Source organism: Lissotriton helveticus, chromosome 3_1 (genome assembly GCF_964261635.1).
Source record: "Lissotriton helveticus chromosome 3_1, aLisHel1.1, whole genome shotgun sequence".
In the NCBI taxonomy this organism is placed as follows: Eukaryota; Metazoa; Chordata; class Amphibia; order Caudata; family Salamandridae; genus Lissotriton; species Lissotriton helveticus.
The window spans coordinates 126,024,690-126,039,402 of NC_136061.1; the positions used below are offsets into that span (position 1 = coordinate 126,024,690).

The 14,713-nt window shown below is 46.5% G+C and overlaps 1 protein-coding gene across 1 annotated transcript; it reads right to left on the bottom strand.

Moving 5' to 3' along the window:
- Positions 1 to 319: 319 nt before the first annotated feature.
- LOC144822175 (uncharacterized) lies at positions 320 to 13,337 on the bottom strand. Its single transcript, XM_078679358.1, has 2 exons — positions 11,274 to 13,337; positions 320 to 11,201 (listed from the first exon to the last, which is right to left on the bottom strand). The coding sequence occupies exon 2, from the start codon at positions 11,067 to 11,069 to the stop codon at positions 3,789 to 3,791; it is 7,281 nt and encodes a 2,426-aa protein (XP_078535484.1). The 5' UTR covers positions 11,070 to 11,201; positions 11,274 to 13,337; the 3' UTR covers positions 320 to 3,788.
- Positions 13,338 to 14,713: the final 1,376 nt, after the last annotated feature.

The window sequence follows — 14,713 nt, forward strand, 5'->3', positions numbered from 1 at the left end:
CATTTAAACGTGACGGCTCGGACATGCTTCTTCTCTATTATTAAAAGGCCCTGTCCAGCCGCTTTGGGCCAAACCCTTTCTTGGCTATTACGTTAAACAATGCTTCAGCGTAGTATTTTGTACTTAATAGGCACCCTATGGCAAAAGGGGACATGCATGTGGAAGGGTGAGATTTTGATCGATACCTTATATCTATTGATCTAAACCTCAATCTGGTCGACTGAACCTTTGTTGCCTGTCTTTGAGGAAGAAAGTACATCCATTTCCAAGTTAGTTCACCCAATAAAGGACTCTGCTCCCAAAGATCACAAACAACTTCTAGCTTTCAAAAGTTTATTGTAAGGATATGATAAGCTGCAAATACAGGCATCTCAGAATGAGATTCACAAGATACACAGGTCCAATTACATACATGTGCTCTCGGAAAGCCCTCAGACGAGCAACGGAAATTACTAACACAAGTTCTAAGAATAATAAAGCTATCAGCATTGACGCATATCTCTCCTTCATTTAAGTTGGAGGAAAACGCACAGGTTAGGCTGTCCCTACCCTGCTCTAGATGGTATCCCTACTTAACCAAATCCCAACCTAACAAAGGTGTCAGCAGTGAATGACCCCCAAGGGAAGTCACCCACTCTTAGTCTCTTGGTGAAAACCTATAGTTCTCCAGTCATGACCCCTCTCTGCCTACCCATCAGCTCTCTAAAGGGTCCTCAGGCATCTGCTCTAACTCCACCCAGGGGTGCTGTCCCTAATACAAAACAGTCAACAACATTTGAGACGCCCCTTGCGAGACGCCCCTCACGTGATGTAGCTTCTGGCTTTTTCCATGATGCTTTGTATTGGGCCTCATACGTTAGAGTTGACCTTGCTTCTCAGACTCTTCTCCGGCCCGCTGATACCCCTTAAACATTCCGGAACCCTCCTCCATGTCTGGGCCGTCTACTGAACAGACCTCTATTCATTTTATTTATAATTGGATTCCCCCTTTTCTCTTGCAGACAGCCATCTGCAGCCAAGATCCCAACTCTCATAGACTTTCAAAAAGGTTCGCAACAATTCTTAGCCCAGACATGTACGTGTAAACCAACGTTAAAACATTTCAGGCCTACAACATTTCTCATAATGATTATAGCATTCAACTTCTTCATTTAATTAAAGCAGGTTAATACTCTTATTCTATTATTCAGTAAACACATTTATAAATCATGGCCCATTAATGCAATGACCAAAACATTAGTACAATCTATGTCGTGAAAAGAAACACCTTCCCTTTCCCTCCAGCTCTGGCCCTGAGGCCTACCACATTCTGCGTTTAACCACATACCATCTTACATTTTAACAGCTACACGACATGGATTCAGGAATAATCACATCTAATAAAATCATATAATGTCACACATTTCTGTATTAGTTCCACTTCTACTTAAATCTCTACATTAGCTATACATTTAGAATATAATTGCAGATACTATTAGCACTCATGGCATTTCTCCTCATGATTTGTGCTTAATACAGGTAAGTGTGATGCACTCATACATTTAGGTCAGTTTGCGCTCTCTCAGTTCCCCCCTTTGATGACCTCTCTGGGTCATCACTAACATTTAAACTGCAGATATTGCTAGCATAACTTGTCTCTGCGCTTCCAGAGCCCTCAGACTCCTGTACTGATTATCTTGTATGGCAGCCAATCTCTGCAGCTGCTCTCTTTGGGCCCTTTCTGACCTTTTTGCTCTGTACCATTTGAATACCTTCACCAACCCCCACAATATGATCCCACAGATCAATATTATGATGACAGGTTTTAGTATATACCACACAAAGCTTTTGCCTAGGGTGGAGATCCACCCTCCAACTGCACTCATTCCGTGGCCCACCTTTTCCCAGACATTTTCTCTACTCAAGTCTTCGATCTCCTTGTGAATATCAGTTATGTTCCTAATAACCTTCTCAAGGGGTTTTGAATTGTCTGGAATGTAAGTGCAACATTCCTGGACCTTCAAAGCCTTACAGACTCCGCCCTCTTTTGCTAGTAGGACATCTAACGCAAGACGGTTCTGAAGAACCATAGCCCTTATCGATTGCATCTCTCCTTCTACCAGCATTAAGGACTGAGCAGTGCTGGCAGACAACCTGTCGACGACTGTTGCCAGCCGTCTAATTTTAACATCATTAAGGATTAGACCCAAAAGAGGGAACATAGCTCCAAAGACATCTCCAACCATTTCTGCATCTCCTACATCTCTCCTTCCCCTCGATGATGTCTTGCCCTCAATGATCACTAAGTCTTGTGCATGATATATTTTGGGGAAGACAATTGCTAGGTAACATGATCCATACCAGTTGTCAGGTAGTCTCACGTAGGCATTTCTTCCACATACAAAATACACATTTGGAATCACTTGCATTCCCTTCAGGAAATCTTTAGTATAGTACTCTATATTGAAAGCATGTTCACAGTCGACTTCTCCCACGTATACATTTTCATAATACGTTTTGGCTCGGTGAAGACATAGCTTTCCTCTCTGTGTCTTATCTAAAGCTATTGGACCGCTACTACCCTTTCTCTTGTGTGCCTTCTCTTCCTCGGTCCAATCTGTTTTCCATTGTCCTGATTTTTTCAAAATCTTTTGTCTCCTGTAACGATCATCCACCTGCCCTATGAACTTCTTCTCGACTTCTGACACCTTGCATGTCAAGTTATTTCTACGGGCATGTGAAGTATCTAAGGTATTCCAAGGAATGAAGAACTTGGCCAATCTGTCTTCACTCTTCCAGTAGTCCCATTTGTTCATCTGCTTATAATTTGGGACTTCTGGCAACACTGAATCATAATTGGAGAAATAGTATTCAAAACTATCTCTCTCATAAAATATACTAAGCAATAAGCTACATGTAATGCCATATGTCAGCGGGAGGTGATGATATCGAATGCCTTCATCTACAGACGCCGGCAACTGCATGCAGACGTAACAATCCTTAACCTCCATGGCATCCACGTATTCATATAAGAGTTTAGCATAAGCATTTGACCTAAAGTCTCCTTGGGACTCATCTACGTGTAACCTGCGGGCTTCTGCAACTAATAACGCTTTCTCTTGAGTGTTTTCCCCTTTTTCACCGGCAACAGTAGGTGTAAGCGTTTCTACAGATTTCACATCAGTTACCTTCGCCTCTTCCTCATGTCCCTTTACATAAGAAATTGTTATCTCTAAAGCTATTAATATTATCACTCCTACTATTAGTGTACCTATTATACATTTAGCTCTGCGGTTCTGGGTGCCGGCTTCCATTTCGTCAGACAATATGGCTCTCTCTTATCTTGGCAAAAAGTTCTTTTCTTCTCGTTCCTTTACAGTCTCTTTTTAATCCTTTTGTCTTTAGAATCCACACAACTGGAAGCTGACAACCTTCCTCGCAAAAGTCCTTTAACAGTTCAATAAAGACAACCCTAGCCCTTCTCCATCAACTCAAGGGAAGTTCCCTAATATTCTCTGCTTCCTGGGCGCTAGGTAATCTTCTTTTTCTGCTTGCTTTATTTACAAAGTCCTTAACAGTCTACTATCAGGTTTGTGCTTGCAGCTTCAATAGCATAGTTCAGTATTTCCAAACGAAGATTGTGCTCTTCATGTGCTGTTATCGTTGTACCAAAGTCGGGGAATTGCAATTCTGAAAGAAACATGTGTTTTAACTTGCTGAGGCGGGGAGGTCTGGGGAGCATGAATGTTAGTGACCCTTCTTGTTCGACACCGGGTACCAACAGTCGTATTTCCACGGTGACAATGGGCTCAGAACTGGACACCACCACCGCTCGGATCCTCCCTGTCTCCGGTTTCACAGACATTTGTCGCCAGATATGTCCACTCAGGGGTGGAGTATCTTCTGTTAGGCACACGCACTCTTCTTGACCTTCTTCGGTCCGGTGCTTCAGCGCCCTGAGCACCTTCTTCCGGGTCTGAGTCTTCTGATATCGGAGGAAGGGTTACCTCTGGAGTTGACCTCAGGCTAGAGCTCCTTCTTTGCGGCCAATTAGCTTCTCCACGTGCCCTTCTACTCCTTCTCCTTCTTGTCTGTTCTCGCTCTCTGTCAGACCTGTCAGTGTCTGACTCGTACTCCCAGCTACTTTCTCCTTCTGTAGCGTCGTCTGTTTCGCTGTTGTACTGACCGTCCTCAGCTTGGTCAGACTCGTTCCCTGCTTCCGCTGGCCCCTCTACAGCTTGGCTAGCCCCCTCTGTGGCTTCTCGGTCCTCTGTTGGACGTCTATCCGAGAGAGGAGCTGTTTCTTCCAGAGGTGCTGGAACCCTTCGCGTATGTGACGCGTGGATCCAATTGGGCAGGCCTCCCACCTTCACAGCTGTGTTCGTGATCAGGATGATCTGGAAGGGCCCACGCCAACGAACATCCAGGCAGCTTCTTCTCACATGTTTTTTCACCAGGACCCAGTCCCCAGGATACAGGTCATGGCACGGGCCCTGGCACGATGGAACCTCGGCAGCCTGCACCTGAAGGGACACAGAACGAATGGCGTCAGACAGCCCCTTACAATAGTCCAGGATCATATCATCTGTGATATTTAACAGTGCAGCAGTTGGGACAGATGGCAGCCTCATTGCTCTCCCCATTAACACCTCATGTGGTGACAACCCTGTTCTTCTGTCTGGGGTACTACGAAGGCTCATGAGGACCAATGGCAGGGCGTCAGGCCAACTCAGGGTCGTTGAGGAGCAAACTTTTGCTATTCTGGCCTTGATCGTGCCATTGATCTGCTCCACAATTCCTGAGGCTTCTGGTCGGTAACTGCAATGCAACTTCTGATCGATATTTAGAGCTGCACAAATCATCTTCACAAGCTCGCTGTTAAAATGCGTTCCCCTATCTGATTCCAAAAAGGCCGGCACCCCGAAGCGCGGAATGAGTTCCCTAAGCAGTAACTTGGCCACTGTGAGGGTGTCGCACCTACGTGTAGGGTATGCCTCAACCCATCTGGAGAATACACAAACAACCACCAGGACATAGCGGAGGCGGTTGCACCTCGGCATTTCAATGAAATCTATCTGCATTCGATTGAATGGACCTCCAGACCTTCCTATGTGGCTCAGTGCAACTGGTGTTCTTTTTCCTACGTTCAGCTGCTGACAGGTCACACAACGCTGGCACACTGCTTCTGCTGCTATTCTAAACTTAGGGTTGTACCAAGTCTGTCTAAACACTCTCAGCATAGCATCTCTACCTAAGTGTACGGGACCATGTATGAGTCTGGCCATTGGACTCACCATCTCATTGGGCAACACTGCTCTGCCGTCTGCTGAAACCCAAAAATGGGACTCGCCCATTACACATCCTGCCTTTTCCCATGTTTCTTTTTCACAATCAGGAGCATTTTCTTGCATGTTTGACAGTTCATCCCAAGTATCAACAGTTTCCAATATCATGGCTAATTCAGTCCTTACATTTATTCCACCCACTTCCACCTCTGTGAAAGAGTACCCTTGCTCCGCGCAATACCGCGCAACTTCATCAGCATATCTATTGCCTTTCGAAACAAAGTCCTCATTTCTGGTATGTGCGGTGCACTTTACAACTGCGATACCTGCTGGGCATTGCAACGCCTCTAACAACAGGCGCACAAACTCTCCATTGCGAATGGGAGAGCCTGAGGAGGTCATGAACCCTCTTTGAGACCATAACTGCCCGTAATCATGAACCACCCCATAACCATATTGGCTGTCGGTGTATATGGTGACTCGAATTTGATTGCTTGCCAAGCAAGCACGTGTCAAGGCAATAATCTCGGCTACCTGAGCGGAGTGTACTCCTTCCAGGCACCCAGCTTCCACAACTCCAGCAATTGTACAAACAGCATAAGCTGCTCTCAACTGCCCAACTTCGTCTCTTACACATGAGCCATCGACAAAGAAAATTTCGTCTGGGTCGGTCAGTGGCTCATCTACGATGTCGGGTCTGGGTTTGGTGCATAGTTCAGTCACATCGAGGCAGTCATGGTCTGCACATTCATCATCATCCTCGATATCATTTGGAAGTGGCATCAAGGTGGCAGGGTTCAAAACAGAGCATCTCTTGAGGGTCACATTCTCTGCAGCAAGAATAACTTGCTCATAGCGCGTGAGCCTGCTGTTGGTCAGATGCTGTGTTTTGGTCCTGGTCATCAACAGTTCAACAGAATGAGGCACGCACACCTCTAACGGGTGCCCCATGACGATATTTTCACATCTTTCAATGCTGACACCCGTTGCAGCAACGGATTTGAGACATCCGGGCAACGCTGCGGCTACTGGGTCTAAAGTAGCCGAGAAATAAGCAACTGGTCTACGGGCATTCCCATGGATTTGGACTAACACAGACAACGCGCAACCTTCTCTCTCACAACAGTAAAGAAAAAATGGTTTATTGTAATCAGGCATTCCCAATGCCGGAGCACGACACAGGTCCTCTCGCAGCTGTAAGAATGCCATCAAACAGTCTTTGTCCCATGGTACCGGATCGCTCACCTCCTTGTGCGTCAGTTTTTGCAAGGGCTTTGCTTTCAGTGAAAAGTTCGCGATCCACTGTCGGCAATAACCCACCATCCCTAGGAACATCCTGACCTCTCTCTGCGTCTTAGGCGCATTCATTTTCATGATCGCCTCTATCCTGTCTGGTGACACCTTTCGTTTGCCTTTCTCTATTCTGTGTCCTAAGTACTGCACTTCTGTCAGGCAGTACTGCAATTTTCCCGGGGACACCTTGTGCCCATTGGCAGCTAGGTGATTTAACAAAGCAATGGAGTCCTCCCTGCAAGCTTCTTCTGTTTCTGACGCCACGAGGAGGTCGTCTATGTACTGGACCAGAACTGACTTCTGGGGCAGCACTAGACTTTCAAGATTTTTCTTCAAAAGCTGGTTAAAGATCGATGGGCTCTCTGTATACCCCTGAGGGATACGACACCATGTTAGGACGCGATTTTCCAGCTTAAATGCGAAAAGAAAATGGCTTTCTTCGTCCAGAGGGATCGAAAAGAAAGCCTGACAAAGATCAATCACAGTGAACCACTCAGCTTGGAATGGAATCTGAAACAGTATCACTGATGGATTCGGTACCACTGGACAACACGAAACGACTATGTTATTAATCTTTCGAAGGTCCTGTACTATCCGAAATTTCCCATTTGGTTTCTGCAGACCCATAATCGGGGAGTTGCATGGACTACCCACGATTTCTTTCAGTATTCCCTGTTTAATCATGGACTCGATCACGGGTTTTATGCCTGCAATCGTTTCTGGAGTCAATTTATATTGGGGTGTTCTTGGGAACTCAGCATGCGGTTTCACTACAATTTTCACTGGGTCCACCCCTTTGACCAATCCTATCTCTTCCCCAGTGAAATCCCATACTTCTGGTGCCACTGTCTCTCTCAAGTCCCAGGGGAGCTCATCTACTGTCAAAGTAGGGTACAGCTCCACGCATATTCTTGAGTTTGCAACTTTGAAGTCTGCGTCATCATCATTGGTCAATACCTCCACTCCCTGAGGTGTACAGTATATTGTACAATTCAATTTACACAACAGGTCTCTCCCTAGCAGACACACAGGACTTGAATCGCAAACCACAAACTGGTGCTCATCGCTGTACTTCCCTATTTTCACCTGTACCGGTTCTGTCAATTGGCTGGTTATTCTCCTGTTTGCGACCCCCACCACTTGTATGGTCTCTCCAGACATGGGCAGGTCTGGAACTGCAGCTGATCTGATCGTGGATCTAGTGGCTCCTGTGTCCACCAGAAATGTCGTAGGGCACCCTGCTACTTCTGCTTCCACATAGGGTCCCCTCTGGTCCACCTCTAAGGCTGCCCCGAGGGTGCAGTCTTCTCTTTCCACTCTCTGTCCAGTTAATGGGTCCACATAATAGCACTCTTCACCTTCCACAAACAGGGGCATTTGTCTATAGGTCTTACCCACAGTCCCTACTCGAGGAGGTTGCGGGAACTGGGCTCGGGGAGGAGCCCCCCCCCCTTTGAGCACCTTTCCCTGGTATGTCGTCACCCCTCTTGTAGGTGCGCTCTGGACCTCTTCCTCCTCTATCTCTTGTTCTCCTATCTCTACATTGTAGGGACACTCGCGTTTCCAATGCCCCACCTCGTTACACTGGTGGCACCTAGTCGTTTTCTTCAAGGCAGCTATGTCTATTCTGGGCCTAAAGGTAGAACTCTCCTCATTGCCCTTGTTCTGACTGTACTGCTTCTTTCCTCCTGTACCTGTTCCTTGCTGCTGTTGCTGCTGTCCCCCCTTCCCTGCTGCCTGCATCTGTACCACCATCAACTTTTCTTTTAGTTTCTTAGCCTTGGAGTCTATCTCATCACAGCAGTACCTGGCATATCTCAGTATTTCGTCTAGGGGTTTACTTTGCCAACAAATCGAGTGTTGCTGAATCATTAAACTAATATCCGGTCTCAGTCCCAGGACGAACTTGGACACAAATTGTCCTATGTCTTTTGGATCCATTACATCCAAGCCGCTATACTGTTTAAACGCCTTCAGCAATCTCTCGTAATATTCGTGGACTGTCTCTTTGGGTTCCTGTCTGGTTCGGTCTATTCTGACCCAATCTATGTCTTGCATTGGCACCTTCTCTTTCAGCCAAGTCATCACTCTCTCGAATTTTGCCATCACAATCTCGGACGGCCCATTAGTCTTGGCATCTCTCTCTGGCTCCGTTGTGGGCCACTCAGCGCTAACCTTGCATGCTGTCCACAGATCTCCTGGTACTACAATGTCAAACAGCGTGTTCAGATCTATCCATAGGACCTTTGAGATTTTTACAAACCTCTCGACTTGCTTGTACCACTCCACTGGGTTTTCCCGCAATTTGGGGAAGGAGGTGGTAAAAGCAGCTAAATCTCCCCTACTCCAAGGGACATGCACATAGTTCCCATTTGCGACTTCACGCAAAGGGTATGCTTCTATTCCCTGCAGCCTTCCTGGTATCATACCAAGCGTGCTTCTCCTGCCGGTCCCTTTCTTGGACCACCTCTCTTCCCACTTATCTAGAGCCCTCCATGTCCTTATTCCAGCGATCAGTTCCCTTATGTGCGTTTTCAGCCCAATCGTTCTCCTCTCATCTAGGTCTCGATCTGTGTAATGTAGCCTGTGGTTACCCTGTAATGCTTTGGTTTTTGACAGGTCCACCATATATTTGCCTGCTAGTTCGACTAACTTCTCATGGATTGCTCTCGCCTTTCGAGTGATGTCCTTTGCCATATACAGTATTTCATCCTGCTCATACATTTCCATCCTTTCTAAAAGCAGGGTACCATCTACCATGTCATCCAGGTCTGACCTTAAGCTGGCGACATCGAGTCTCTTGGCTTTTATCTCAGCTCGCAATATGTCTTTCGAAGGGGGCTCACTGGTCTCCCTACCATCCCAACTCCGAGCTCTACGTTTGGGCTCGGGAGAGTTAATGGGTGCTCTCCCTTGCTCCCATCTCTCCAGATCCCATGCTTGGCCATCCGATCTTGGAAGGTGATGGAACACGGGCCTGTTACCCCTATTCTTGCTCTGCCCACTCTCTTCTTCTTCCCTCCTCTCACCGTACACCTCTCTGTTATTTTCCCTCTGTTCACTACTCTCCCTTTGCCTAGTATCACTCAGTATCCGATACGATCCTTCCTGGTTCCCCATATTCCCTGGGCTGCGCTCGTGTCCGTCATCACAGGGACTATGGTGCGACCTCTCACAACTCCCATTCAGTTCTCTGGTGCCGGGCACACAGTGGGGACACTTAAAGCTGTTTCTGTACTCTTGCGCTCTCCTCTCCCCTTCACTGAGTATTGGGCGCGACACCCCTCCACTCCCGGGACCCCCGTTTTCCAGGTCTGTTCTATCTCCACTCCGGGCCCAATGGGTGACTCCCCTACTATCTCTCTCTCTACAGTCCCACTCCGGGTTGCTCTCTCCAGCCCCGCAGTGAGTCCGAGCTCTGCTGTCCTGACTTTCCCTTTCAGCTTCCGCAGCTATGATGCTCTTGTGAGCCTCCACTGCCTCATCCCACTGCTTCATGTACTCATTTAGCTCTTGAAAGGATTTTCGTCCAGATCCCCTCAGATCCACTGGCCATCTAGGGCCCCCAGGATCCCCTCCTGGGTCCCCTGCTGGGTGCACCGGAGTGCTCCACTCTCTTGGTATCGGCATCTGACTTGGGAGATTGATCGTATCATTCCTCCTTGCCGTCCCTGCCCTTTCTCTGTCCTTCTGTACCCGTTCTTCCCCTCTTGCTCTCTCTTGGTCATATATCGATATTATAGGACCTATGGTAACAGGTACCTGTAGTGCATCGGGTAATGTGTAGGATGTGGCGCACTTCGTTTCAGGCGCTCTTTGTACCACAAACCTACCGACTACCTGTTGCACCTGACTAGGCTGGGACAGCTCTTTCTTTGCCTCAGGATCCCATTCTGAACTGGGAAGCGGTCCATGCTCTCCTGCATTGCCCCCCTTCTCTCTTTCACTATGCTCGACCTCTCCCCCTGCTCTATTATACGGGGGTGGCCTGTCTGTCAATAATCTGTTTATCAGGCTGTCCTCTGTTTCGCTCTCATCATCTTCTTCTAGGGGGCTTTTATTTTCGGGCACCTCTAACACTGGGTACAGTTTATTTACTTCCATGTTATGCACTCTCCATCTTTTAGCATCCGCATCCCACCTGGCATCCTGCACTGCCCTTACCGATCGTTTCACCCTTTCTTGTCGTCTGTTCATATTCTTTTCATGCGCTGCCCTAATCCATGCATCAAGAGCTTCAAACTGGGTCGGTCTAGGCAAGGGTCTCATTGAGGTCATGACTGATTTTAATCGATGTAACACCTCTAATCTGAACGTCCCGTACTTCGGGAACGTCAGTTCCTCATTTCCTTCCGTAATCTTACTCCACTCTGAAATCCAAAGGATCGTATGCAGCCCAACATTCACTGCCATATAACGAGCCGGCGTACCCTCCGGCGGGGCTTCTTCCCCTTCATACGATCCCCGCTTCTCTTTTTTAAACACCGCTCTCAGCCATTTAAAACACTTCATAATTATGCGCACAATATCCAGCCTCGCTACTCTGTTTACTTCCTGATGACAATCCACCAATCCTGTCGCGGCTTTGCTAACTTGGCCTATCGCAGCGCGGTCTTTCTCCGGTCGGCCAATCACGTCGCGACCCTGTCTGACGTCTTTGCTAGCTGGCCTATCACAGCGCGGTCTTTCTCCGGTCGGCCAATCACGTCGCGACACTTTCTGACGTCACTTTTCTCCGCTTCGCAGCAGCACCCCTCCTTTCTCAACTCGTCTCCCGGTTATGCATGCGTCCCATTCATACACCGAAAAATGACTACTTCCGACCAAGCGGTCACTTCTCTCGACTGTACGTCCACAGTCTATATGTAATTGTCAACACAACTGACGAAATGTCTATCGTCTCTCTGATAGGTTGCTTACACACACAGTAACTTCCGACCAGCGTCCGTTACTCACGCACTCACTCTTACGGTCCCCCTATCTCGGTCTTTCGGGTGATCAATGGTACCTCATGACCCCCTTCACACTAGTTGACAATTACTCTGGGTGTCCGATACACCCGAACCACTTAAGCTCTCTTGAACTTAAGATTTCCACCGGTTGCGCGCGCTCACAACCTGTTCCACAGTCACTCTACAGACATTCAACTCCGCTAGACATTACAACATAGATACAATACAAAACACCGCAATCTAACACGCATGACCCTTTATACTCACTCTCGACCGATACTGCTGCTTTTTCTGTCTCACGTCATCCGGATCTTCTTCGGCGGGCTGTTCTTCCGATCATCGATTTCTAGGGGCCTTGGGGTAAGCTAACCTGGCCTAGGTCGCCGTCCTCAAGAAGGCAACCATCCTCTATAGCTACCAACTGGAAGGGTGAGATTTTGATCGATACCTTATATCTATTGATCTAAACCTCAATCTGGTCGACTGAACCTTTGTTGCCTGTCTTTGAGGAAGAAAGTACATCCATTTCCAAGTTAGTTCACCCAATAAAGGACTCTGCTCCCAAAGATCACAAACAACTTCTAGCTTTCAAAAGTTTATTGTAAGGATATGATAAGCTGCAAATACAGGCATCTCAGAATGAGATTCACAAGATACACAGGTCCAATTACATACATGTGCTCTCGGAAAGCCCTCAGACGAGCAACGGAAATTACTAACACAAGTTCTAAGAATAATAAAGCTATCAGCATTGACGCATATCTCTCCTTCATTTAAGTTGGAGGAAAACGCACAGGTTAGGCTGTCCCTACCCTGCTCTAGATGGTATCCCTACTTAACCAAATCCCAACCTAACAAAGGTGTCAGCAGTGAATGACCCCCAAGGGAAGTCACCCACTCTTAGTCTCTTGGTGAAAACCTATAGTTCTCCAGTCATGACCCCTCTCTGCCTACCCATCAGCTCTCTAAAGGGTCCTCAGGCATCTGCTCTAACTCCACCCAGGGGTGCTGTCCCTAATACAAAACAGTCAACAACATTTGAGACGCCCCTTGCGAGACGCCCCTCACGTGATGTAGCTTCTGGCTTTTTCCATGATGCTTTGTATTGGGCCTCATACGTTAGAGTTGACCTTGCTTCTCAGACTCTTCTCCGGCCCGCTGATACCCCTTAAACATTCCGGAACCCTCCTCCATGTCTGGGCCGTCTACTGAACAGACCTCTATTCATTTTATTTATAATTGGATTCCCCCTTTTCTCTTGCAGACAGCCATCTGCAGCCAAGATCCCAACTCTCATAGACTTTCAAAAAGGTTCGCAACAATTCTTAGCCCAGACATGTACGTGTAAACCAACGTTAAAACATTTCAGGCCTACAACATTTCTCATAATGATTATAGCATTCAACTTCTTCATTTAATTAAAGCAGGTTAATACTCTTATTCTATTATTCAGTAAACACATTTATAAATCATGGCCCATTAATGCAATGACCAAAACATTAGTACAATCTATGTCGTGAAAAGAAACACCTTCCCTTTCCCTCCAGCTCTGGCCCTGAGGCCTACCACATTCTGCGTTTAACCACATACCATCTTACATTTTAACAGCTACACGACATGGATTCAGGAATAATCACATCTAATAAAATCATATAATGTCACACATTTCTGTATTAGTTCCACTTCTACTTAAATCTCTACATTAGCTATACATTTAGAATATAATTGCAGATACTATTAGCACTCATGGCATTTCTCCTCATGATTTGTGCTTAATACAGGTAAGTGTGATGCACTCATACATTTAGGTCAGTTTGCGCTCTCTCACATGCATGGTACACGCCAGGCTGAAGTATGCCAGGGCAACTGGAGACAGACACAACACCATACTCCCCATTTCACACAATACATCTCGCCAACCAAAGTTGCATCGAAAATTAGGGAATTAGACCCTACACCATAAAGAGTTGCCAGACTAATGATCGAAGGAACCAGATACATGAATTTTGATCTACTTGGTCAGTCACACTCTATTGATAAAACAATACAGTATTTACACACATCAGCAACCACTCATTACTCTCAAGATCGCCAAAAAGGTGGCAGTGTAAATCTGCTGCAGTCATGGTAGATGATAGCCTACCACAAACCTGCCAGCAGAAATCACAGGACTCTATGGGCCAGATGTAGGTGAGGGACATTTACCGACTCATAAATACAGAATTTTACTGATTCGGTATTTATGAATCGGTAAATATGAAGGTGGGAGATGTAGCTATTTTTTAAATTAGAAATACCGAATCGGTAAAATTACCTATTCGGTATTTTACAGAATCGGTAAATTTACCGAATTGGTAAATATACCGATTCTGTAAAATTATGGCCCCTACATGCCAATTCCTAAATACCGACCGGTATTTGGGCTCCTCCTACATCTGGCCCTACGTCCCATCCGCACATAATGCATCATGGGAATTCAACAGTGGTCATGAAATATCGCACTTCATGACTTTGTATAACAGTCTTTAGCTTTGGCTGAAGACGTTCGGTATGCTGCAGGCAAGCCTAATCGTCCTAATGCTGCACAACATCGTAATCTAGCGATGATACCCAGTCTTGGGCAAACTAATAACTGAGGTAAGGGGTGGTAAGGGGTGGTCTCACCACAGCCAGAGCAACATCAAAGTAAATGTTGTGACAACCTGAGAAGGGTGGAATTAGCCCGACTGGTGATCCATTAAAAACAGAGACAGGTAGGGAATGCAGCTATATCTAGAATCATCAGATGTTACCTTGATACTGCTACCCGATGCAGAACCATTTTAGTACTCACCCACAGGGACAGATAATGAGGAAACAGGATTGTGGCACACCTTTTCGGGTAAATCTATTGTGGCTGAAGGGTAAATGTACATATATTTTAAGATGCTGTGTAACACAGCAGCTTATCCAGCTCTTTTGCATACTAGGTCACCATTTGGAAATTCATCACAAAGCCTAGTTTCAAAGAAACCATGGAGAGGAGGCCCAAGGAACATATTGCTGTATGCTGCTAGCTATAATGTATGTCCCTGTAGTGCGCTGCCTATGACTTCACATATTACATAACCCATGACATGGTCAGTGACATCACAGAGGACATCACTGATGACATCATCCAGTGAGTGTATTTCGTAACATTTTCTGAGACTTAAGGATATATAC

What these genes read in the sequence shown, in the direction of transcription:
- LOC144822175 (XM_078679358.1), bottom strand. Translation starts at nt 11,069, where the DNA reads ATGAAGTGTTTTAAATGGCTGAGAGCGGTGTTTAAAAAAGAGAAGCGG.